We start from the raw sequence: 27475 nt of genomic DNA, 5'->3' as shown, positions 1-27475 counted from the left end.
CTCTCGCTGTGTATAGATGGCGCCGTGTGGCCTCCTGCTGTGTATAGATAGTGCTGTGTGGCCTCCTGCTGTGTATAGATGGCTACATGCGGCCTCCTGCTGTGTATAGATGGCTACGTGCGGCCTCCTGCTGTGTATAGATGGCTACGTGCGGCCCCCTGCTGTGTATAGATGGCTACATGCGGCCTCCTGCTGTGCATAGATGGCTACGTGCGGCCTCCTGCTGTGTATAGATGGCTACGTGCGGCCTCCTGCTGTGTATAGATGGCTACGTGTGGCCTCCAGCTGTGTATAGATGGCAACGTGCGGCCTCCTGCTGTGTATAGATGGCTACGTGCGGCCTCCTGCTGTGTATAGATAGCTATGTGCCGCCTCCTGCTGTGTATAGATGGCTACATGCGGCCTCCTGCTGTGTATAGATGGCTATGTGCAGCCTCCTGTTCTGTATAGATGGCTATGTGCGGCCTCCTGCTGTGTATAGATGGCTATGTGCGGCCTCCTGCTGTGTATAGATGGCTATGTGCGGCCTCCTGCTGTGTATAGATGGCACCGTGCGGCCTCCCGCTGTGTATAGATGGCTACGTGCCGCCTCCCGCTGTTTATAGATGGCCACGTGCGACCTCCTGCTGTGTATAGATGGCTACGTGCGGCCTCCAGCTGTGCATAGATGGCTAGGTGCGGCCTCCCGCGGTGTATAGAAGACTACGTGTGGCCTCCTGCTGTGTACTGATGGCACCGTGCCGCCTCCTGCTGTGTATAGATGGCTACGTGTGGCCTCCTGCTGTGTATAGATGGGTACGTTCGGCCTCCTGCTGTGTATAGATGGCTACGTGCGGCCTCCCGCTGTGTATAGATGGCGCTGTGCAGCCTCCCGCTGCGTATAGATGGCTACGTGCGGCCTCCTGCTGCTTATAGATGGCTACGTGTGGCCTCCTGCTGTGTATAGATGGCTATGTGCGGCCTCCTGCTGCGTACAGATGGCTACGTGCGGCCCCCTGCTGTGTATAGATGGCTACGTGCGGCCTCCTGTTGTGTATAGATGGCTACGTGCGGCCTCCTGCTGTTTATAGATGGCTACGTGCGGCCTCCTGCTGTGTATAGATGGCTATGTGCGGCCTCCTGCTGTGTATAGATGGCATTGTGCGGCCTCCCGTTGTGTATAGATGGCTACGTGCGGCCTCCCGCTGTTTATATATGGCTACGTGCGGCCTCCTGCAGTGTATAGATGGCTAGGTGCGGCCTCCTGCTGTGTATTGATGACTACGTGCGGCCTGCCGCTGTGTATAGAAGAATTCGTGCGGCCTCCTGCTCTGTATTGATGGCACCGTGCGGCCTCCCGCTGTGTAAAGAAGACTAAGTGCGGCCTCCTGCTGTGTATTGATGGCACCGTGCGGCCTCCTGCTTTGTATAGATGACTACGTGCGGCCTCCTGCTGTGTATAGATGGCTAGGTGCGGCCTTCCGCTGTGTATAGATGGCTACGTGCGGCCTCCTGCTGTGTATAGATGGCTATGTGCGGCCTCCCGCTGTGTATAGATGGCGCCGTGCGGCCTCCTGCTGTGTATAGATGGTGCCATGCGGCCTCCCGCTATGTGTAGATGGCTACGTGCGGCCTCCTGCTGTTTATAGATGGCTACATGCGGCCTCCTGCTGTGTATAGATGGCTACGTGTGCTCAATATTAAGCCATACAATTGATGTAAGGCTATGTGCCCACGATGCAGAAATGCTCCGGATTTTTTTTGAACGTTTCTGCTTTCCCTGGCAGAAAAAACGCATGCGGATTGTACATTTGTTTTTCCTGCCAGGGACAAGCGGATGTGAAGCGTTATTCACATGCATTTCCGCATATTGGTTGACAAGCGCTTTCCAAGTGATTTTAACATTACTTGGAAAAGTACTTGATGTAACGGGTCTGGGAGGCGGAACCTCTGAGCTACTATACAAGGGGGCGGTCCTTGTAAGGGAGCGGGTGGCGACCAGGGAAGACGGGCAGGCAGTCACAGCAGGTGACCGGGACAGTCTCTGAGTGAACGGGCTGGAGGTCACGGCAAGTGACCGGGGCAGTCTCTGGATGAACGGGCAGGAGATCACGGCAAGTGACCGGGGCAGTCTCTGGATGAACGGGCAGGAGGTCACGGCAAGTGACCGGGGCAGTCTCTGGATGAACGGGCAGGAGGTCACGGCAAGTGACCGGGGCAGTCTCTGGGTAAAGGGTTGGTACGACCTGTGGCGGCTGATGGTAGACGTGAGCTCCCAGGTGAGCAGGCGAGAGTCTCTGGATAAACGGGTGGTCACAGCATGTGACGGCGGAGCCTCCAGGAAGACCAACAGACAGGCGCAGATGAGCGCTCCCAGGTGAGCGGGCAGAAGTCACTGGACAGGCGGGTGGTCACAGCACGTGACGGCAGAGCCTCCAGGTAGGCTAGCAGACAGGCAGCAGATGAGCGCTCCCAGGTGAGCGGGCAGGAGTCACTGGACAGGCAGGTGGTCACTGCACGTGACGGCGGAGCCTCCAGGTAGGCTAGCAGGCAGGTAGCAGATGTGCGCTCCCAGGTGAGCGGGCAAGCTGGTCCATAGACAGACTGTCAGGAGTTGGAAGGCAGACCGTCGGACCTCAGGCAAGCAGGCAGGTAGCTGATGTGCGCTCCCAGGTGAGCGGGCAAGCTGGTCCTTAGACAGACTGACAGGAGTTGTAAGGCAGACCGTCGGACCTCAGGCTAGCAGGCAGGTAGCAGAATATCAGGCAGGAATAAGACAGCAAGCTGGCAGGAATCTGGCAGGTATCTGGCAGGTAACTGGCAACGGGACCTGAGGGCTGAAGCAGAGTAGTGAACAGTGCAACAACATTGCTCGGGCACCTCCATTTTGGAGGAGGTGCCTTATATATGGTGAAGTCCTCCGGCCATTGGCCGGGGACTCCTTAGGACGGCGCGCGCGGCCCCTTTAAGAGGGAGGGAGAGCGCGCGCGCCCTAAGCACAGTGGCCGGGAAGGTGCGCGCGCTGCCAGCAGAGCGGGAGGAGGACGCCGGGCACGGAGCAGAGCGGTGAGGGGAACAGCGTCCCTGCCTAGCAGAGGGCAGGGACGCCGGCGCTACAGTACCCCCCCCTTTAGGCCCCCCCTTTTTTAGGCCAGACAGAAATTTAGCAAGGATAAGAGGGGCATGGATGTTCTCCCGGGGCTCCCACGTTCTCTCCTCAGGACCAAACCCCTTCCAATCTACTAGAAAAAAGGTCTTTCCTCTTACCCTTTTGGTGGCAAGAATGTTCTCTACCTCAAACTCATCCTCAGCAGAAACCGGAGCAGGAGGCGTACCTGTAGACTTGGAAAAAGAGTTAAGTACCACAGGTTTGAGGAGAGATACATGGAAGGAGTTAGGGATCCGTAAGTTGGCCGGGAGTTTCAATTTATAGGCCACCGGGTTGATCTGATTGATGACCTCCAGAGGACCAATGAACCGAGGCCCTAACTTGTAAGAAGGTATCTTGAGTCGGACATATTTAGATGAGAGCCAGACTTTATCTCCAGGACGAAATTGTGGAGGATCCAGGCGTTTTTTGTCAGCGTGTCTTTTCATCCGTTCGGACGACTGAAGGAGTGCGGATCGGGTACTCTCCCAAATGGAGGAAAATTTGCTAACGAGAGATTCCGCAGCCGGGTTGTCCACAGAGGTGGAGACAGGAAAAGGAATCCGAGGATGCTGACCGAAGACTACAAAAAACGGGGATTTGGAGGAGGATTCGCTCTCGTGATTGTTATAAGAGAACTCGGCCCATGGTAGGAGATCCACCCAGTCTGAATGATGGGCATTAACGAAGTGCCGGAGGTAACTGGTCAGGTTCTGATTGATCCGCTCCACTTGACCATTGGACTGTGGGTGGTAAGCGGAAGAGAAGTCCAGGGTGACGTCTAGCAGTTTACAAGTGGCTCTCCAGAAGCGTGAGGTGAACTGTACCCCACGATCCGACACGATGTGGAGGGGCAGGCCATGAAGACGAAAGATGTGACGAATAAAGTCTTTAGCTAGCTCGGGTGCAGACGGGAGGCCTGGCAGGGGAACGAAATGAGCCATCTTGGAGAAGCGGTCAGCGACCACCCAAATGACCGTACAACCGGCAGAGACTGGGAGGTCAGTTATAAAGTCCATTGCTATATGCTGCCAGGGGGCAGCAGGTACAGAAAGCGGAAGGAGACGACCGGTTGGCAGATGTCTCGGAACCTTGTTGCGGGCGCAGGACACACAGGCAGAAACAAAGTCTATTACGTCCTTGTGCAGGGTAGGCCACCAGTAGTGCCGGGTAATAAGCTGGAGGGTCTTTTTCTGACCGGCATGGCCAGCCAGTTTAGACGAGTGACCCCAGTGAAGGATCTTTTCCCGATCAGGTACTGATACGAACGTCTTTCCGGGAGGGAGACGATTTAGACTCACGGGAGCCACCTGCATTACTCTGGCGGGATCGATGATGTGTTTCGGATCTTCCTCGAGATCAGACACCAGAAAGGATCGAGACAAGGCGTCCGCCTTGACGTTTTTGTCAGCCGGGCGAAAATGAAGAACAAAATCAAAGCGAGCAAAAAACAAGGACCACCGGGCTTGGCGCGGGTTAAGTCTCTGGGCATGCTGGAGGTAAGCCAAGTTCTTGTGGTCAGTGTAAATTATTACCGGGTGAAGAGCCCCCTCGAGCAGGTAACGCCACTCCTCCAATGCCAGTTTGATGGCCAATAACTCTCGGTCTCCTATGGAATAATTGCGCTCTGAGGAGGAGAAGAGTTTAGAGAAGAAGCCGCAAGTTACCATCCTCCCGGAAGATGATTTTTGAGTAAGTACCGCTCCGGCTCCAGAGGAGGAGGCGTCAACTTCCAGGAAGAACTGCTTGTTGCCGTCCGGGCGATGCAGCACCGGGGCGGAAGAGAAGGCCTGTTTTAAGGAAAGAAAGGCCTCCTCTGCTTCGGGCGGCCACTCTTTGGGATTAGTACCCTTACGGGTGAGCGCGGAAATTGGGGCAGTCCGGGAAGAGAAGTGTGGTATGAAGAGGCGGTAGTAGTTGGCGAAGCCCAGGAACCGCTGAATGGCCTTCAACCCCTCCGGTCGAGGCCATTTCTCGATGGCAGACAGTTTCTCTGGATCCATTCGTAGGCCGGTCTGAGAAATAATGTAGCCCAAAAACGGAAGCGAGGTCTGCTCAAAGAGGCACTTCTCGTATTTAGCGAAGAGGTGATTCTGCCTGAGCCTGAGCAGGACCTGACGAACGTCCCTCCGGTGAGTCTGGAGATCCGGAGAGAAGACCAAGATGTCGTCCAGGTACACCACTACGCAGGAGTAGAGAAGGTCCCGGAAGATGTCATTGACCAACATTGACCGACTCTTGAAAGACGGCAGGAGCGTTACAGAGACCAAAGGGCATTACCAGATATTCATAGTGGCCGTCCCGGGTGTTGAAAGCCGTCTTCCATTCATCCCCCTGACGGATACGAACCAGGTTGTACGCCCCACGGAGGTCCAGTTTGGTGAAGATTCTAGCCCCCCTCAGACGATCAAATAACTCCGGAATGAGCGGAAGGGGGTACTTATTCTTCACCGTGATCTGGTTAAGGCCTCTATAGTCTATACAGGGACGGAGAGAACCGTCCTTCTTTTTGACGAAAAAGAAGCCTGCTCCCGCCGGGGAGGTAAATTTCCGGATGAATCCCCTGGCCAGATTCTCCTCAATATATTCGGACATCGACCGGGTCTCAGCAGCGGATAATGGATAAATACGCCCACGGGGAGGAGTAGTACCGGGTAACAGGTCGATAGGGCAGTCGTATGGTCTATGAGGGGGTAGTGTCTCTGCCTCCTTTTTATTAAAGACATCAGCATAAGACCAATAAGGAATCGGAAGTCCAGGTAGATTAGCTGGGGTAGGAGAAGGACGGACGGGATGGACGGGAACCAGACAGGTCTTATGGCAGTCCTGTCCCCAGCGAAGGACCTCTCCGGTCTGCCAGTCAAGCACGGGTGCATGTCTCTGGAGCCAAGGTAGACCTAGCAAGAGGGCGTGAGAGAGTCCAGGCAGAACATGAAAGGAGATACTCTCAGAATGCAGCATTCCCACCTGCAGAGTAATGGATTCGGTGATGAGTTGGATGGGGCGTGGTAAGAGACCCCCATCCACGGCAGCAACAGACAAGGGTACAGCCAGAGGTTTGGTGGGGATGCGGTATTTCTCTACCAGGGACTGTGAAATAAGATTCCCGGATGCTCCAGAGTCAAGTTGGGCTAGTTCGAAATAACGGTTCTCCCCGCAGATGATTAAGACTGACAGCAGCAGAGATGGAGAGGATTTATTCTTGTCTAGGTCGACCTCTCTGAGCGAACCTAGACACAGGCGTTTCCCGACCTCTCCGGGCAGACACGGATCCGGTGCTCCTTACTGCCACAGTAGAAGCAGCTCCCCTCGGCACGGCGTAAGTCCTGACGGGTTTTGACCATCTTGGTCTGGTCGACCTGCATAGGCTCAGGAGAGTGTACCTGGGGAGAGACGGAGGGAGTGACGGGTTTCTGAAAAGTAGGAGCTAGACGTGGAAACCTCCTCTCACGGGTGACCTCTTTGGCACGCTCCTGGAACCGTAGGTCAATCCGGGTGGCAAGAGTTATTAGGTCATCGAGAGTGGTAGGAATGTCCCGACCGGCAAGTTCATCTTTAATACGGCCTGACAGACCCTCCCAGAAGACGGATACCAGAGCGTCGTTATCCCAGGCCAGCTCCGAGGCAAGGGTACGGAACCGTATGGCATATTGGCCCACGGTGAGACCTCCCTGACGGAGGCGTAGCAGTGATGATGCGGATGAGGTCTTCCGTCCGGGTTCGTCGAAGACTTTCCGGAAAGCCGTGAGAAAGGCAGGCAAGTCGGACACCAGGGGGTCTCCTCTCTCCCATAGAGGATTTAGCCAGGCCAGGGCCTCCCCGGTGAGATTGGACATGATGAAGGCAATTTTGGCCCGGTCGGAGTTAAACTGGTGAGACAGGAGTTCAAAGTGCAGGGTGCACTGATTTATGAAGCCCCGAGCCTGGGCGGAGTCGCCTCCGAAGCGAGGAGGTGCAGAAAGCCGGGGTCCGGGGTAGGATACCATGGTATTAGTGGGCAGCGGAGCTGCCGGATTGCGAGTCATGGCACTGGCGGAGGTTGCTGGCGGAGCAGTCAGAGTGTCCAGGCGAGAATTGACATTCCGCAGGTGACCCAGGATGGACTCCTGTTGGGACCTCTGACGGGACAGTTCATGACACAGGTCCGAGAGCGAGGGAGCTTGGGTGCCACCGGGTTCCATGGCCCGAGCAAACTGTAATGGGTCTGGGAGGCGGAACCTCTGAGCTACTATACAAGGGGGCGGTCCTTGTAAGGGAGCGGGTGGCGACCAGGGAAGACGGGCAGGCAGTCACAGCAGGTGACCGGGACAGTCTCTGAGTGAACGGGCTGGAGGTCACGGCAAGTGACCGGGGCAGTCTCTGGATGAACGGGCAGGAGATCACGGCAAATGACCGGGGCAGTCTCTGGATGAACGGGCAGGAGGTCACGGCAAGTGACCGGGGCAGTCTCTGGATGAACGGGCAGGAGGTCACGGCAAGTGACCGGGGCAGTCTCTGGGTAAAGGGTTGGTACGACCTGTGGCGGCTGATGGTAGACGTGAGCTCCCAGGTGAGCAGGCGAGAGTCTCTGGATAAACGGGTGGTCACAGCATGTGACGGCGGAGCCTCCAGGAAGACCAACAGACAGGCGGCAGATGAGCGCTCCCAGGTGAGCGGGCAGAAGTCACTGGACAGGTGGGTGGTCACAGCACGTGACGGCAGAGTCTCCAGGTAGGCTAGCAGACAGGCAGAAGATGAGCGCTCCCAGGTGAGCGGGCAGGAGTCACTGGACAGGCAGGTGGTCACTGCACGTGACGGCGGAGCCTCCAGGTAGGCTAGCAGGCAGGTAGCAGATGTGCGCTCCCAGGTGAGCGGGCAAGCTGGTCCATAGACAGACTGTCAGGAGTTGGAAGGCAGACCGTCGGACCTCAGGCAAGCAGGCAGGTAGCTGATGTGCGCTCCCAGGTGAGCGGGCAAGCTGGTCCTTAGACAGACTGACAGGAGTTGTAAGGCAGACCGTCGGACCTCAGGCTAGCAGGCAGGTAGCAGAATATCAGGCAGGAATAAGACAGCAAGCTGGCAGGAATCTGGCAGGTATCTGGCAAGTAACTGGCAACGGGACCTGAGGGCTGAAGCAGAGTAGTGAACAGTGCAACAACATTGCTCGGGCACCTCCATTTTGGAGGAGGTGCCTTATATATGGTGAAGTCCTCCGGCCATTGGCCGGGGACTCCTTAGGACGGCGCGCGCGGCCCCTTTAAGAGGGAGGGAGAGCGCGCGCGCCCTAAGCACAGTGGCCGGGAAGGAGCGCGCGCTGCCAGCAGAGCGGGAGGAGGACGCCGGGCACGGAGCAGAGCGGTGAGGGGAACAGCGTCCCTGCCTAGCAGAGGGCAGGGACGCCGGCGCTACACTTGACAACTTGGTCACACTATATAAATCCATGCAATATAATGTGACCGTAAAAGAATGGTAAAAAATAAATATATACTTACCTTCTGATGGCTTGCCGACGTCAGCGGTCGCGTGACCCGTCACATGACTAAATGACATCACCACAGGTCCTTTAGTCTACCGAGAGCTGCCGGCAAGCCAGGACGCATCGGATAAAGACACCGGGGGCCATCAGGAGGTAAGTATAATATTTATTTTTTATTTTATTCTTTTTTTTACAGGTTCTACGGTACCCGGGTCCGGAGGAGAGGCTCCTCTTCTCCAGACCCGGATACCATCCGCACATTGAAACGCATGGAATCCGTATGTACAGATGCAGTGATGCGGATTACATGCGTTCCAATGCAAGTCAATGGCGGCGAAAACGCAGCGCTTCCGCAAAATAATTGGCAGTGCTGCGGATTTTTCTGCAATGATAATCCGCAGTGGAAATTTCCGCAGCATGTGCACAGCACATGCGGATTATCATTGGGGAACATGGCAGACCTTCTACCAAGCGTTTTTTAAGCGTTTCTGCAGCGGAATTTCCGGTGCAGAAACGCTTAAAAAGCGCATAGTGGGCACACAGCCTAAAACAAATTATTATAATTAATATATTAATATTGTGCCAAATTAATTTCATGTGAACTATCACATGATCTATCACAGGGGATCATGTGACATGTGATACATCAGGTGTGTGTGTGGGGGGAGTGGGGGGGGGCCCGCGCCTTCTAAACTGCCCGGGGCCCTTGCTACTCTTAATCCAACCCTGGCCATAACTGTTTCATCCTCTTCTCCATTTCTTGTTGTGGGTCTTGCTCCATCTCTCTGTGGGGTGGTCACCACCAGACCCTTCACCATAACCCATATCGCCTACATGAAAATATTCCACACACACAATTTCAGTGTAGATGTGGTGTAATATCAAATCTGCAAACATTCGCCCACATTTATCAAAAAATAGTGTCATCAGTGCCAAATTAGTGTGTCCACTTCAACTATGCCACTCCATATTTATCAAATGTCACAATTTAATGATAATTTGGGGAGAAAATACCCCTGCTTTACTTTTTATGTAGTACCCTTTCCATTGTATCATTATACAATAATAATAATACAAATCCAAATAGCTAATTCTCAGAGACCAATGTGTTATGTTGCATGTTAATGATGAGTCTTTACACAGATTGCAACTTTTTATACATTTTTGCTCTAATTGCAACTTTTTTAATGGTTAAAATTCTACATGTCCTAATAATGTAAGAAAAGAGAGCGAGACAAATGTGCAAAAAGTTGCACATTAATGTAGACTTTTGTGACTTTTTATGCAAGTATAAAATGGTTGGAATACAAAGTGTATCTGTATCTGATGCCCTGTCTAGTACATGTCTTTTTTTGTAAGTTTTACGTAGAAACACAATCATAAATATGTCATACTTCAAGCTAAGAGATTAATCTGACGCAGTTTATTTGTCATTTTCAAATTTTGGCATAAGTAGTAAGAAATAATCGGCATAAAACAATGCTAAATCTGTCATTTACGATAATGAAAATGTTGTCGAATTAAGTGCAAACATTTTGTTTCAAATGCAATGAGACAATGAAACCCCCCGCTATCATCTAACAAGTAAAGCCATCACACTTGTATCATGACTTTTCTTTAGGGCAGGTGCATACAGGCGTATTTTCCGTCCGAGTACGATCCGGCAAAATATCGGCTCACACTTTGACCCTATGTTAGTCTATATCCTCCGAACAAGGAAAAATTTGAATAACTAACTAACATTGGTCCGAGTGAGACCCGATGTTTTGTTCGAAAATCATCTGCACTTGCCCTTCTAATAGAGATATGACGGCAGAGCTGGTCACATCTGAAACACATCCTGATAAATGAAGCCCGATTGACTTTATCTTTTATATTGAAGTTTGAAATAAAAAATGATTAGAAGAAATTTTCTATTTGTTTTGAGGTCAGAATGGTAGAGAAGCAATAAAATGTATTAGAATAGTCATGTCCTTGTTCATACCTGTAAATTACTGTTATGTCTGCTTTACTGCTCTGGTAAACCTGCCAGCGATGGCTTATCTCCACATAGTTCTCATTTCATATGCATCGCTGCTTAATCAGGGGCTTCACATCTGCAGCGCTTTATCTCTGAGCTCATCATTCATATCCTCCTTCTACACCTCAGCAGAAATTTACACTGTAACAAGCCCCGCTCAGGCATTTCTCCCTTCCCATGAATTTCTGCAGCTGGAGAGATTTGTCTTCCCACATTCCTGCTCAATCTTACATGTCTAATGAAAATCGTAATAACCTTTAGCTTTCACCTGCTTGTGCGGTCACCCTTCTTTTCATCTGTTCTCAGCAGTGATCTTTCCTTTTAGAAAAAAAAAGGCCTTACGGTATATAACCCTTTGCACTTTGGTCCATCACTTGTCCTGACTGGAAGGAAGGATCTCTGATTGCACACCTGTAGCCATAGCTTTCATTTCCATAGCATATATTTTATTGCATTTAGAAGATATTACAAGAAGGTATTTTTTAGGGAGCAATAAATAGAAAACCTCTTGATGACTATATTACTTGTATTAATAGAGAACGATTAGTTATATATTAAAAATATAGATTTTATTTATGGAATTAAAAGACGTCTTAAAGGGAATGTGTCACCCCCCTGAGCGATATCAGACCTCTACTATGGCCATACAGGTGATAGAAAAGTAAATCTATACATACCTGTATGGCCCAGAGAAAAGCACTTTAATCAATCATGTGTCCCACAGGCTTGACGTCCGGGGGACGCCAAGCAATCCCCGCCTATCTGCTTACTATTCCCCTAAATCCCTGCCTGTCTGCATAATTATCATATCCCCTCCTCCCCTGTGACGTTCACTGTGCCCCCTGACCTCCGGGCATGCGCAAAGCGCCGCTCACATAGAGCGCTCTTTGCTTCATCCCGGCCCTGTCTCTCCGTGCACTGCACTGCAGGGTTCTATTGCGCAGGCGCCAGAAAGTGACAGTGACCCCCCTTGGCGCCTGCGCAATAGAAACCTGCAGTGCAGTGTACGGAGAGACGGGGCCGGGATGAAGCAAAGCGCGCTCTATGTGAGTCAGGGGGTACAGTGCACGTCACAGGGCCTGTCACAGGGCCCTGTGAAGTGCAGGGGAGGAGGGGATATGATAATTATGCAGACAGACAGGGATTTAGGGGAATAGTAAGCAGATAGGCGGGGATTGCTTGGCGTCCCCCAGGAGACCAAGCCTGTGGAAGAAAGAATTGATTAAAGTGCTTTTCTCTGCAATCAGACCTCTGCTATGGGTCATACAGGTATGTATAGATTTACTTTTCTATACCCTGTATGGCCATAGTAGAGGTCTGGTATCAGGGGGTGACAGATTCCCTTTAACTACCCATCCATCAAGTGCATTCATAAAAAAAAGAATAGAACGCATTGCTAATTCAACGGCCATTGAAAATTCAGGAATTGCAATGTTCACAAATGTCATGTGTAGCCCATAATAATGATGCATCAGTCAAAGCATATGATGACCACTGATCATGAAGCAAATTGATCTAGAACACATGTAAAGACAGCTATCAAATATACGTGCCTGATATACATCACACAATTAATGTACTACAGAAATAATTCATGATCTATCTAAACATCAGTGTTCATACAAGAGCCTAGTGCAGACCATGATGATTGCATATTGGGAAGGGCATTATAGGACATAGTCAGTAAATGATTGTCTATGATCAATGATCGCGCTATCTCAGTTCTGGGACACTTTTCCTTTAGATTTTCATTAATTCCAGAAAAACTCTCAAAGATTAAATAATTGCTATGTGCTAATAAGCTAAATCCATCCAAGGTATGGCCCTCTGAATGTTTGGCTACTACAGGTAATGTAACACAAAAAATGGAATCATCAAGTCCTTTATTCTGTATAAGCCCAGAAAATATCACCAGAAATTATCTAAACTGAATTCCAAGCCCCAAAAGCGATAATCAGTTACAGATAATATCAATGTGTTGTATTTCATCAGTTGGTAACTAAACAGCCTATATCATTAGCTAATACCCATATCCAAGATCAGATTCTTAGACCCCTTGGCCAGGACGATGCCCTGCATTATACACTCCTTTTCAGGCCAGGAACCAGGTATAACAATGTATACACTTTGCCCTCTGTGTTCTTTTAGACTAGGTTCACATATTGCTTATTTGGTGTGGATTGTATACACAAATTTCTAAACTGAAATCCGATGCTTGTCTCATCCACATGCTGGATTTTTTGTGCAGAAAGGGGTTTTCCCATGAAAAAAGCACATTTTAATCAATAGATGTTGTAATAATAATAATTTCCACAATTGGATGTGTTTAAATAAAATGTTCCTGTGCTGAGATAATCTTATAAATGTGCTCCTGCTGTGTGCTGTGTAATGGCTGTGTCTGACTGACGGGATTGCGGATGATTCTTTTTGTTAGGTAAAACATTTCACTGCCTGTTTTCTAAACAATGTTATACCTCAGAGAGAGAATTATTTGTGATCCCCTGCTGTGATGTCTGTATACTCTTTTGCTTCCTCCTCTGCCCAGGAGATGTGGTATGACCAGACCATCTCCCATACATGATCAGACACAGCCATTACATAGTACACAGTAGGGGAACATTTATAAGATTATCTCAGCACAGGAACATTTTATTTAAACACATCCAATTGTGGAAATTATTATTATTCAAAGATCTATTAATTAAAATGTTGATTAAAATTAACTTTGTTTGTGGGGAAACCCCTTTACCCCCAAGCCTGTGGATGGGATTAAGTTAAAACTCATCCACGGTTTTGGTACTGAAAAAGCTGCATATAAAATCTGCACCAAATATGCACCCTGCCGTAATGTACAGCTGCTCCATAGGGTGAATTGAAACTGATTATTAGGGAATTGCAAATCTCATAATACATCTTTATTACTTAATTGTTCCATGTGAGAGCAGAGGTTGTGATAGGTTCATAAAATTCCAGGAAGATTCTCTACAAATGTTAGCAGCAGAATTAAATGACAGTCTGCATTCTGCAAATAGATAGACATGCTATGTACCTGGAATTTGATTTCCAGTCACTGTCCTTTTTAATCCCTTATTAGAAAATTGATAATGATAATGCATGCTTCATCATAATTCCACTGGAATCTGACCAATATTCACAATATCATATAGGGAAAGGCAATAACTGAATAATGGTGGTAAAAAATTGCTGATTGAAAAGATACTAATGTATAGTGTTATAACATCACCAAATGGAAGCACAGTCTGGATTTCCACCCTGATGTTTTCTGAACAAATTCAAAAATCTTGGACTATTCACATTACCAACATAGACACTATGACCCCAATTCATTAAAGCAATTTTGTCAGAATTTTGCCTTAAATTGGTTTGAAAAGTTGCAAAAATTTGGCACCACTGAGAGTCACGAAAAAATATCGAGACTTTTGTTGCTTTCACTCCCAGCTTTGTCAAAATGGGCGAAGCTGGGATGGGTCCCCACTGGGGGCATGATGCCACAGCTTGTCTAATTTATGACAAGCTGTGGCAATCCTTCGACTGGAGTAAGATTTCTTGCGTGCTGCATGGAGGTGCACTCCACTTGTCAGATGCTCCTGCTTCATGCAAAGGCAGACATCTGATTCCACCACATCCAGTCATCGAGAAAATCGCTGGTCTTGATGAATTGGGGCCTTTAAATCTGAATAGAACTCTGACATATGTACATTGTAAAGTAGAATGTGACTGGACAATATAGAACATGGGTAAGGTCTCCAGACACATTAGAGAGTCTGCCAAACCCGTCGATTTTTGTGGGTTTGGATGAAATTTGTCGAATATTTAAGGGGGCTTTAAGTCTCTGTGGCCAGTAGATTGTGTACTTTAACCAGAATATATTAGAAATATACTCACCAGCCTTTTCTTTTTCTGAAATCACAGGCAGGGCCTAAAAGAAAATGGATAGAATAATATTTTGAAATATGATAAAAATAAAGTATTTTCAGCTTACAGAATATTCTTAGATTCATACAAATACATTGGAAAGAGTAATGTAGGTTTTTTCATGTAGATGGACTGGATGCTATTTACCCTCAGTATACTACACCTCACATCTGTGACAGCTGCTCCTCCCTGACTGCTCCATGATCCGGCCTTCTGCATGGTGTGAACAGACAGGAGCAGCTGTCATAGGGGTCAGTTGTTTTTGTCACATCCTTATTTTGCAGGTGTCTCAGAAATACTGGAAGTAAGCTGCGAGCAATCTGTCTGCCTCATTCTAGGCTAATACAGGTCTGCCCCACTGGAGAAGTTCAGAATACCTGTGGGATTGTCATGTTTACAGCAATTGTCTTCAGTTTGAAAAGTTCACATTTCACAAAAAAGCTTAAAGAGTAGCTGTCGGTTTAATTTTTATTATATAAATCAATAGTAGACATGAAACAAAGTAACTTTGTAATATATCTTTTCAGAGAGATTAGCTTTTTTCTCTGCTAAAGTTGATCAGACATTATCAAAATTGTCAATTCTGAGGAAAAATCTGTATCCAGTGAAGAGAGACTCTCCCATTACTGAGATCGGAGATGGCAGGTGCTTCTGATGAGATTCTATGGAGGCGGGAGGAGGGCGGAGCTCTACATCTAGCTCTTCCCTCCTCCTCTCCATTCTATCTACATAGAATCTCATCAGTAGCAGCTGCTATCTCCAATCTCAGTAATGGGAAAGTCTTTTTTCACTGAATACAGATTGTACCACAGAATTGAGAATTTTGATAATGACTGATCAATTTTGGCAGAGAAAGAAGCAAATTTCTCTGATAAGATATACCGATGCGCTCAAAAGTTTACATACCCCAGCAGAATTTTTCCTTTCTTGTCCTTGTTTCAGAGAATATGAATGATAACAAAAAAACTTTTTCTCCACTCATGGTTATTGGTTGGGTGAAGCCATTTATTGTCAAACTACTGTGTTTTCTCTTTTTAAATCTTAATGACAACCAAAAGCATCCAAATGACCCTGATCAAAAGTTCACATACCCTGGTGATTTTGGCCTAATAACATGCACAGAATTTGACACAAATTGGTTTGAATGGCTACTAAAGATAACATCCTCACCTGTGACCTGTTTGCTTGTAAACAGTATGTGTTCATAAAACCTGGGTGAGTTTCTGGGATCCAGACAGACTGTTGCATCTTTCATCCAGTCACTGACGTTTCTGGATTATGAGTCATGGGGAAAGCAAAAGAATTGTCAACGGATCTATGGGAAAAGATAGTTGAACTGTATAACACAGGAAAGGGATACAAAAAAATATCCAAGGAATTGATAATGTCAGTCAACAGCGTTCAAACTGTGATTAACAAATGGAAAATCAGGGGCTCTGTGAAAACCAAACCACGGTTAGGTAGACCAACAAAAATTTCAGCCACAACTGCCAGGAAAATTGTTCGGGATGCAAAGAAAAACCCACAAATAACATCAGCTGAAATTCAGGACTCTCTGAAAACTAGCAGTGTGGCTGTTTCAAGATGCACAATAAGGAGGCACTTGAAGAAAAATGGGCTGCATGGTCGAGTCGACAGAAGAAAGCCATTACTGCGCAAATGCCACAAAGTATCTCGCCTACAATACGCCAAACAGCACAGAGAAAAGCCGCAAAACTTCTGGAACAAGGTAGTGGATTTGGAGTGATGAGACCTGAATTGAACTTTGTGGCCACAACCATAAACGTTACATTTGGAGAGAGGTCAACAAGGCCTATGATGAAAGTAACACCATTCCTACTGTAAAGCACGGAGGTGGATCGCTGATGTTTTGGGGATGTGTGAGCTACAAAGGCACAGGAAACTTGGTAAAAGTTGAAGGAAAGATTAATGCAGCATGTTATCATCAAATAATGGAGGCAAATTTGCGCTCATCAGCCCGGAAGCTGCGCATGGGACGTACTTGGACGTTCCATCATGTCAACAATCCAAAACACAAGGCCAAGTCGACCTGTCATTGTCTACAGCAGAACAAAGTGAAGGTTCTGGAGTGGCCATCTCAGTCTTGTGACCTCAATATCATTGAGCCACTCTGGGGAGATCTCAAGCGTGCAGTTCATGCTAGACAGCCCAGGAATTTACAGGAACTGGAGGCTTTTTGCCAAGAAGAATGGGCAGCTTTACCATTTGAGAAAATAAAGAACCTCATTCACAACTACCACAAAAGACTTCAAGCTGTCATTGATGTTAGAGGGGGCATTACACCATATTAAGAATTGGGGTATGTGAACTTTTGATCAGGGTCATTTGGATGTTTTTGGTTGTCATTAAGATTTAAAAAGAGAAAACACAGTAGTTTGACAATAAATGGCTTCACCCAACCAATAACCAAGAGTGGAGAAAAATGTTTTTTGTTATCATTCATATTCTCTGAAACAAGGCCAAGAAAGCAAAAATTCTGCCGAGGTATGTAAACTTTTGAGCACAACTGTATTACAAAGATGCTTTTTTTTTCATGTCTACTATTGGTTTATGAAATAACAATTAAAATGAAGGCTACACTTTAATTAAAACTGCTTAGCAATATTTTATGAATTATGATATGCAAAGATGCATTTTATTCCTATATTTAGACTTATACTTGGATTTAGTTCCAGTTTCTTTATAAATATAGAATTTCAATACACATTTACAGAAATGTTAGAAGTGATATTCCCAGACTGCAGCAATGACCCTTAGGAAAAATGTTTTTCTATGTATTGTTCTTGTGCCCTACTAAATCATGTTGGGCGAGCTTCACGGTATGTTTCCGTGAGGCTCAAACGTTGATCTAATGTGACTAACTAAATGGAGACCTGTCAATGTATGAACGCAAAAGACCCATGTCATTATAATCTGGAGCATTTGATAATGCCAATTCATTCAATTTCATTCTGACCCCAGACGAAGTCTCAACGAAACGCACGATGGGTGTGTTTCTTCTGGGTACATGTATGTATATGATTTGCAATGGCTACACTTTTTATCTATTAATTGTCTTCTTTTGGCTGATGAGGTATCAATCCTCTAATAATTGGCTACACTAAACAGTATTTATGTCATTTCATATTTTGGTAGTATCCATATCCATGTGCATGGGTAGTGATGTAACTGATATGGCTATCTAGCCTACCATTAATATACAATTCACCTCACATGCACTTAGACTTCTTCTATGATTACTATCATGACAGCTACTTGACTGGCAATTGCTTTATGGTGCATGTATTGGGGAGTAACTAGTTTGGCTATTTAGTCCCCCATTACTATTCTTTACAGACTTCATGTAATTTGCATGTTTGAGTTTTTTTTCTGCATTATTATAACCATTTACTTCATCCACCCACCCAAATGTACTTTTCCTATGCCTGTAACATTTATGGTCTCCTTTCTATCATAATTGTGATTTTATTAAATTTAATATAATAAAGTTTATCTGTTTTGTACTTTTTTGTCTGGCATCTTTTTTTTGTCCCTTGTTGTTATACCAATTCATTTAAAGTCAAAGATTTTAGTGGACACAAAACAATATAGAATATTTTTGGGCAACTTGGCATCAGCACGGGTAAGCAATTTTAGACATAGGTCCCTTTGGCTACTTATGTTTATTTTCATGTGTTTTTTCCATGGGTTAATAAATGCTGTGGCTGAATATCAGCCTTTAGGGCTGGGGCGTTATTAAGATAAGTACTGAAATAAATTAGTTATATCCACAAGCACAAGTTTCTAATGAAGAACTCAATTCATGTCCGAAAACTTGTACATTTTTATCTAGTTAAAATGAAGTTCTATGATTTTACTGCACCTTTTGCAACTGATTGTGAAGACCTGACACGTAAATAATTGTTTTTGCTCTTTGTTCATGTGTTGGGAAGGACATTGTCTATGGAAACACCAGTCTGACATTAGAGAGGCTAAAAGTGCTAAAAGTATGAAAGTATTTCCTCTCCTCTCTCTTTTCGTTTCTCCCTCCTTATATTTGGTTTTGCTTCAGAATATATCTTGTGAGCAAAAAAAAATAGAAAGTGTTCCTCTTGGTGTTTCTATTTAATTCATAGTCAGATGCAGCTTTACACTGATAATAAAACCTGCAATTTATAATTGTGTTAATACCACCATAGGGAATGCAACATGACGTGGCGGAACAGAAACTCCAGTGAGGCTAACACATATTTTGGGTACTTAGAAAGGACCTGTCACCAGGACAAAAAGTAGACAGTTTTTGCTCTAATTTTATTCCATTTGCTCTCTCGGGTATTCTGTTGTTTTTTGTTTCATTTTTTTTATAAATCTGCCTTGTGATTCTGTGCATTTGGGCTTTTTGTTTGCATTTCCCAATGTGCTAATTTTTATGGTTGTTACCAAGGAGGTGTTGCTCACAGGATTCTCTGGGGGAGTGTCGTTAGGGTGCTTTGCATTATTACTTTTTAGAGTAATGCATTCTTGGTAAAGACCCTAAAAATTAAAATATTGGGTGCACTAAAAAAAAAAAGCCAATATCTCTGGAACCATGTGACAAATAAAAAAACAAACAAAAAAAAAACTAAACAGAAACCACCGTAGGAGAGCAGCGAGAATGGTGACAGAGCTTCTTTAACATAAAGATAATATAAATCCTACTGAGAACCAATGAATCTGAATGGCTGTGTTAGTTAGGTTGAGAAGACTCAATTATTTTTTTGTGCTATTATTATTTTTTCTCATGGCTAAAAGAATTGATGGGCAGGTAGTTGCCCGGCACCAGCTCAGGGCAATCACACATCGCTCCTGACTGTGATTCTGTTTCTTCATTTGACCTGGATAACAATTGTAATTAAAGAGCCCAGGACAGGGACATTAATACAGGATTGGGAGCATTATTGCAGGACTGGGACCAGAAAAGGGGACACTTTTAAAGGAACGGGGCTGTTATTAAAGGATAGGGGCTAGAATTGGGAACATTATTAAATAAAGGGTCCAGGATGGGGGCCATTTTTACAGGATAGGGCACAGGTTAGAGGGAACTTTTTTTTACAGGAGACAATGTTACATGATGTGGGACATTATTAAAGGACGGGGGGCATTACTACAGGACAAGGACCAGAATGGAGGACATTATTACAGGGGCTCATAGATCTGACAAACATACTGGTAGGAGCGCCCATCCAAATTTTGTACTGGGTCCCATAGGACTTTAACTACGCCACTGATAATTAGAATCAGACAAAAAAATTACAGTGATTTTTTTACTTGCTTTCCAGGAAAAACTCTGAACTCCCACCCTTTCCTAAATAACTTTCTATATGTAGAACTTAAGATTTAACATCCTAATGGTCTATGCTCTGCCTCCCACAGTGTTAATGGAAAATAGATTTAAAGATTATATTCTACTTTTCTAGAAATATACATTTCCCACTGACTTAAAAATGCTAAACATTTATCAGTGGCTATTAGGTACTTTTATTCTGCGCCTATTTTATTTATAGTCAGTAAAGTATAATATGGTTTTAACATTTGGTTGTGCGCAGTTTTACGTGCCTGATGTCTTATGTCTTCTAGGTCTATTGAGAGCATTGTACTGGTTTCCATTAGATCTAAAATAGAGAACAACTCAGGCTATGATCACACACTGTCCTCCCTTTACTTTCAGTGTTTGCACAAGGAAGGCTCCCCGTAGATACACCTGTACATATATGTAGACCTCCCATTCACTCAATGGAGGCGAGGAGCATCTAATAGCTGTCTGTTAACTTTTCTATTAACTGTATGCTAAACCACAGTCCAGGGGCAGACATACCGCCAGTGCAGCCGGTGCAACTGCATCGGGGCCCGGCGGTGCAGGGGGGCCCTTGCCAGGTGGCTAATATTGAGGGCAATCTAGCCTGCTTCTCTGAGCTCCAGGCTCCTGGGGGCCCATGGCCAGATTGCCCTCATCATATGCGGCGGACAGGGAGCGATTCCTCCAGCTCCGCTGCTGACAGGAGGAAAATGTCCTCTGCTTCCTGCCTGGCGCTTCCTCCCTGACACAGATGCACACAGCTTGATGACGTCATCATGCTGCGCTCGCCTGGGTCAGAGAGAAAGGTGCCGGCAATGAGAATGCTGCAGGGGAGCGGGTTGAGAGGCAAGTGGTTTTCTTTTTTTTATACTGAAACGCTGGGGAGAGAAGCAGGAGAATGAGGGGAGAGCAATGATGGGGATGAGGATGGTGGGGATGGGGAGAGCAATTGTGGGGATGGGGAGAGCAATGATTGGGATGGTGGCGATGGGGAGAACAATGATGGGGAGAGCAATGATGGAGCTGGGGAGAGCAATACTGGGCCTGGGGAGAGCAATGATAGGGCTGGGGAGAACGATGATGGGGCTGAGAAGAGCAATGATGAGGACAGTGGGAATGGGGAGAGTGGGGAGAGCAATGATGAGGATGTGGGGATGGGGAGAGCAATGATGATGATGGTGGGGATAGGGAGAGCAATGATGAGGATGGGGAGAGCAATTATGGGAATGGTGGGGATGGGGAGAGCAATGATGAGGATGGTGGGGATGAGGAGAACAATGATGGGGCTGGGGAGAGCAATGGTGGGGCTGGGGAGAGCAATGACAGGGATTGCTGGGAGAGAGCAATGATGGAGGTGGTGGAGGAGAGAAATGATGGGGGTGCTGGAAAAGAGCAATGATGGGGGTGCTGGGAGAGAGCAATGATGGTAGTGCTGGGACAGAGCAATGATGGGGTGCTGAGAGAGAGCTATGATGAGGGTGCTGGGAGAGAGCAATGATGGAGGTGCTGGGAGAGAGCAATGATGGGGGTGCTAGGAGAGAGCAATGATGGAGGTGGTGGGGGAGAGCAATGATGGGGGTGCTGGAAAAGAGCAATGATGGGGGTGCTGGAAGAGAGCAATGATGGGGGTGCTGGGACAGAGCAATGACGGGGGTGCTGGGAGAGAGCAATGATGGGGGTGCTGGGAGTGAGCAATGATGGAGGTGCTGGGAGAGAGCAATGATAGTGGTGCTGGGAGAGAGCAATGAAGGGGCTGCTAGGAGAGAGCAATGATGGGGGTGCTAGGAGAGAGCAATGATGGAGGTGGTGGGGGAGAGCAATGATGGGGTGCTGGAAAAGAGCAATGATGGGGGTGCTAGGAGAGAGCAATGATGGGAGTGCTGGGACAGAGCAATGACGGGGTGCTGGGAGAGAGCGATGATGGAGGTGCTGGGAGAGAGCAATGATGGAGGTGATGGCGGAGAGCAATGATGGGGGTGCTGGAAAAGAGCAATGATGGGGGTGCTGGAAGAGAGCAATGATGGGGTGCTGGGACAGAGCAATGATGGGTTTGCTGGGAGAGAGCAATGATGGGGGTGCTGGGAGTGAGCAATGATGGAGGTGCTGGGAGAGAGTAATGATAGTGGTGCTGGGAGAGAGCAATGATGGGGGTGCTAGGAGAGAGCAATGATGGGAGTGCTGGGACAGAGCAATGACGGGGTGCTGGGAGAGCGCGATGATGGAGGTGCTGGGAGAGAGCAATGATGGAGGTGGTGGCGGAGAGCAATGATGGGAGTGCTGGGACAGAGCAATGACGGGGGTGCTGGGAGAGAGCAATGATGGGGGTGCTGGGAGTGAGCAATAATGGAGGTGCTGGGAGAGAGCAATGATGGGGGTGCTGGGAGAGAGCAATGATGGAGGTGGTGGGGGAGAGCAATGATGTGGGTGCTGGGAGAGAGCAATGATGGGGGTGCTGGAAGAGAGCAATGATGTGGGTGGTGGGAGAGAGTAATGATAGTGGTGCTGGGAGAGAGCAATGATGCGGATGTTGGGAGAAAGCAATGATGGGGGGTGCTGGGAGAGAGCAATGATGGCGGTGCTGGGAGAGAGCAATGATGGCGGTGCTGGGAGAGAGCAATGATGGAGGTGCTGGGAGAGAGCAATGATGGGGGTGCGGGGAGAGAACAATGATGGGGGAGCTGGGAGAGAGCAATGATGGGGGTGCTGAGAGAGAGCAATGATGGGGCTTCTGGGAGAAAGCAATGATGGTGGTGCTGGGACAGAGCAATGATGTAGGTTTCACTTTGCTTGTACTGTAAAGCCTTGAATATTTTCTGTGAGTACATAGCCTTACATTTAATTGAGGAGAGCCACAGAGACTGAATAATTTATATTATTGGCCGGTGGAGATTATAGTTAATGGGGGCACAGTGCTGCTTATCACTTTATATTTTGATTACTAAGTGGCTAATAATGTATTAATGGGGAGGGGTACATATCTGTAGTCAGGGACGCAGTGTGGGGTAGACACATGTTTATATACAATATATATGACCTTTTTATTGTTAGGGCTGCGGTGATCATTGTGACAAGACGAGTCGTGGCTGGGAGATGTCGACATGAAGGTCTGACCAGATGGAGAAGAAACAGCAGAAACCAACTCTGATCAGATGAGATGTCAGCGGTAAGTGCCTGGATGTAAATATTATTCTGTATCTGCACTGTGTGACTTGGAGTGATAATGTTATCTGTAAAATCCCTTAGGCTGCATTCTCACATTTGTGTGAAATGTCCGTGTGCTGCCAGATCTTTTTATCGGATGGTCCACGGACTCATAGAGTTTTATAGATCCATTCACACATCCATGAAAATCACAGATCTGAGAATGAGATCCGTGGGGGTCAGAGAATGTCCTGTTCTGATCCGATTTTAAGAATCAGAATAGGACAAGCTCAATGCATCTGTAAAAGCGGGCAGCACACCGACACTGCACACAGATGCAGGAATGTAGCCTTATTATGTATAGCACAGTCCCTTAGTATATAGTGTACTCATTTATTATTTATAGCGCCATCCTTAGTTATATAGTTTCATCTTTTATTATGTATAACACCCTCCTTTATTACGTACCATCCTCTCTAGTTATACAGGGTGGGCCATTTATATGGATACACCTAAATTAAATGGGAATGGTTGGTGATATCAACTTCCTGTTTGTGGCACATTAGTATATGGGAGGGGGAAAACTTTTCCAGATGGGTGGTGACAATGGCGGCCATTTTGAAGTGGGCCATTTTGGATCCAACTTTATTTTTTTCAATGGGAAGAGGGTCATGTGACACATCAAACTTATTGAGAATTTCATAAGAAAAACAATGGTGTGCTTGGTTTTAACGTAACTTTATTCTTTCATGAGTTTTTTACAAGTTTATGACCACTTATAAAATGTGTTCAAAGTGCTGCCCATTGTTTTGGATTGTCAATGCAACCCTCTTCTCCCACTCTTGACACACTGATAGCAACACCGCAGAAGAAATGCTAGCACAGGCTTCCAGCATCCGTTGTTTCAGATGCTGCACATCTCGTATCTTCACAGCATAGACAATTGCCTTCAGATGACTCCACAGATAAAAATCTAAGGAGGTCAACTGGCCCACGACGACCAATCCACTTTCCAGGAAACTGTTCATGAAGGAATGCTCGGACCTGGCACCCATAATGTGGGAACGCGCCATCTTCAGTGCATAAAGAGGGCAACACATCATCATGTAGCAATTTCAGATATCCAGTGGCATTGAGGTTTCCATTGATGAAGAATGGCCCCACTATCTTTGTACCCCATATACCCCATATACCACACCATACCATCAAGATACGAGTTGTGCAGCATCTGAAACAACGGATACTGGAAGCCTGTGCTAGCATTTCCTCTGCGGTGTTGCTAGACACATTTCTTGCATAGGGGCCACAAGCTGTCAGTGTCCACCCCTGCCACAGTCAATTGCGCTTTCCTATTTAGTGGTGCTTAGCTTAGCGGTTTTGACCAGCCCATGCCGTAAACTCAGGTATATGAGTTTTATTATTACTAAGAGATAGGACACCAGATAAAAAAACGTTATTAAAAACATTTAAAAAATATACATTATTTAGGCTAGGGCATGTCCATGATAAGATAACATGCTATTGCTATGTGAAGTGAAAAGTAATCACAAAGAATCTCCAAAGAAAAATGTGACAGGACACCATGAATAACAAAACCAAAAAATAATGAAACAGGAGCCAGATATGTACGCAATGCACCATAGATGTCAGTCGCTTAATAAGGGTATGTAGATATTGTACATATCATATACAGGCAGAACACCATAGAACGGCAAGGTCGGATGTTTATGTACCTGGTGGGGAAGGTATTGGTAAAGCAAAGAGTTAAAGTTATTATAGTTGTCTGGGTTGGATGGAGTGATAATACATGTATAATATTATTATTATGCTTACATATATTGACGCGCCCCTGGGCCTGTGTCGCGCTGCGTTGCGCACGCGGGAGCTTACCCGGAGCCGGATCTGTTGAGGGTTGTAGTCTCGTGGCGGTGATCCGGTCCGTGCCCAGGGAGTCAGACTAAGTGGCGCTGTTTTAGCGGTAGATGTTGGACGACTACGCCACCCGTTGAGTGCAGCCAGGGAGCTGCTGCTGCAGGGCAGACCGCTGAGGCCGGTGGTAGGATTGTGCAGCGTGATAGTATAACCCCCAATGGGAGGGGTATGGCCTCAGGGCAGCCGACGTGGATGATGGGGGTAGCAGGAACCACTCGGAGACGGTACTGTGTAGTTCAGGGTCTTTACTGGTCACAAAGATAGACCCTCCCGGAGTACTGGCTAGCGATTGGGGCCTGGTCAGTCCTTGAGCAGATGGGATCTCCCCTGGCCAGGCGGAGTTGTAGGCCTCCCAAACTAACGATACTCTTCTGGCTACCTTGCTAGAGGCGGGTATAAGTAGCCCACGTCCCTGAGTGTACCGTGTGGTGCTCACCCGTATGGCCGGTGACTCGGGGCCTTCGGGTTTCTGGGCCAGAGGACCTGCAATCCCCTGCCGGTCGGTTTCTGCAGCTGGATAGGAGTTAGTCCCCACAGCCTCGGACTCCGGGTCCGGTGATAACTTCTCAGTCAGGGCGAGCTCTGCAGCTGCCAGCCCCTGACTCCTTGTAACACTGCTCCCACAGAGCTCCTGTTGTTTCTTCCTATATTTGCTTCTTTTCTCTGCTTCTTCTCTACTCACTCACCCTGCCTCAGCCCTAGGTTTATATAGGGGAAGTTCTTCCCCTCCCAGGACTGGGCAGGAGGTGTGGCATGCATAGGATCCCTGACCAAGAGACCTCCCACCTGCTCTCAGACATAACATTGCTGTTACTGTGGAAAACCAGACCCCTGGGGTGCCACATTCCCCCCTAGTGAAATTTAGTACTCCGGGACTAAACATATTTTAGAAAAACATAACAAGATATAACAATAACAATAAAGAAACACATAAAGGTGGTCACGGCATGTCCGTAACCGGGTGCAGTCTTTGAAGAAAGCAAGGTGTCCATTTCACCAAAACAGGGAGACGTAACCAGGTAGGGGTCTGTCCTGCCCCGAGTCCTTAACAGTCTTTAGTCCGTCCTGGGTTACGCTCCAACTATGTACAAAGGATTCCCGGTAAATCCACCAAGGACTCCTAAAAATAACTAGAAACACATAATTATACACAAGCAACAATAAACAGGTAACCACAAATAAAACAATTTATACACTTCAAATCCTCCAACGTGCGGGTAACTGGCCCCTAGTGGCCCTAGTGGACCTACGGAGCTGACTGTCTGGCCCTGAACTACAGGGTGTAGGAGCTGTTAAGGGTAAACTGGGCAGCGGTCTACGGGCCCTTTGGCTCACTAGGGATATGGCAGGCTCACTGCAAGCAGAGGGTTGATCCTCCTGGTCTGCTGGTGTGGGGTCTTCTGCCTCCTGGACCGGCTGTTCTTCCAGCTCTACCTGTTGCTCCGTAGGTGCTTGGGATGCTGGTTGGAGGAAGGTGAGTACGGGTACCACAACTGCACCATTGACTTGAGTCCAAGACCGAGGGAAGTCTCCGAGCACAGTATTAACCATGTCTTCCCTTTCCTCTACGGGTCGATGGTCTTCTTGTTCCTCTTCAGGGTTCCGTAGCTGTTCGGGACACTTCTTCAGGTGATCCCGGGATACAATGGTTGTGGTTTCCCCTCCGTCTTTACTGATGGTACAGACCTTTGGGTTGTCGTGGCTTGAGGGCAGTACGGTGTACGGGTCCTTCTCCCACTGGTCGTCCAACTTGTGGAGCCGTCTTTTTCTCTTCAAGACCTGCTCTCCGGGTACCAGGGGAACAGCGGGAGCATACTGGTTGTAAGTTTTCTCTTGTCTTTCCCTAGCCTGACAGAGACTTCGCTCCACGCTCTCCTGTACTCTCCGGTACTGCTGCTGCCTCTCTGTGTCCCAGTCTGCTTCTGGTGAAGTGTCCTCAGGTGTCAGGACTCCCATTTCCAGGTCAACAGGTAACTTACCAGGTCTCGCCCTCATTAGGTAAGCCGGGGTACAGTTGGTGGAACCTACCGGGATGTGGTTGTATAGGTCTACCAGATCGGGCAGCTTCTCAGGCCACAGACTGCGTTCTTCCAGGGGCAACGTTTTCAGAAGATCCATTACCACCTGGTTCATTTTCTCACAAAGTCCATTAGTTTGCGGATGATAGGGTGTCGTCCTTATCTTCCGGCAGCCATACAGAGTGCAGAATTCTTGGAAGACCTCCGCTTCAAAGGCAGGTCCCTGGTCTGTCAACACTTGGTCCGGGTACCCGTGTGGACGGCAGAAATGCTGCTGGAAGGCTCTCGCTGCTGTTCGAGCTGTTAAGTCCTTGACGGGGACGACAACCAAGAACCGGGAGTAGTGATCCACGATGGTTAGTGCGTAGACGTAGCCACTTCTGCTTGGGGTCAGTTTTACATGATCCAAGGCTACCAGTTCCAACGGCTGCCGGGTGACGATGGACTGCAGGGGAGTCTTCTGGCTGGCACGGTCCTTCCTTCTTAGGTTGCACGGTCCACAGTCTGCACC

At 47.4% G+C, this 27475-nt stretch overlaps 1 protein-coding gene across 3 annotated transcripts in view; it reads right to left on the bottom strand.

Moving 5' to 3' along the window:
* Positions 1-27475, bottom strand: part of DLC1 (DLC1 Rho GTPase activating protein) — an 869826-nt gene that overhangs the window by 388874 nt on the left and 453477 nt on the right. For all 3 annotated transcript variants that reach the window (XM_073645427.1, XM_073645426.1, XM_073645428.1), the window contains exon 5: positions 14509-14542. In XM_073645427.1, the coding sequence (XP_073501528.1) occupies positions 14509-14542 (34 nt within the window). The remainder of the gene's footprint in view (positions 1-14508; positions 14543-27475) is intronic.

Source organism: Phyllobates terribilis, unplaced genomic scaffold (assembly GCF_046119375.1).
Source record: "Phyllobates terribilis strain yellow unplaced genomic scaffold, ASM4611937v1 Scaffold_1__5_contigs__length_1240528914, whole genome shotgun sequence".
NCBI lineage: Eukaryota > Metazoa > Chordata > Amphibia > Anura > Dendrobatidae > Phyllobates > Phyllobates terribilis.
This window is presented reverse-complemented; position numbering and strand designations above follow the sequence as displayed.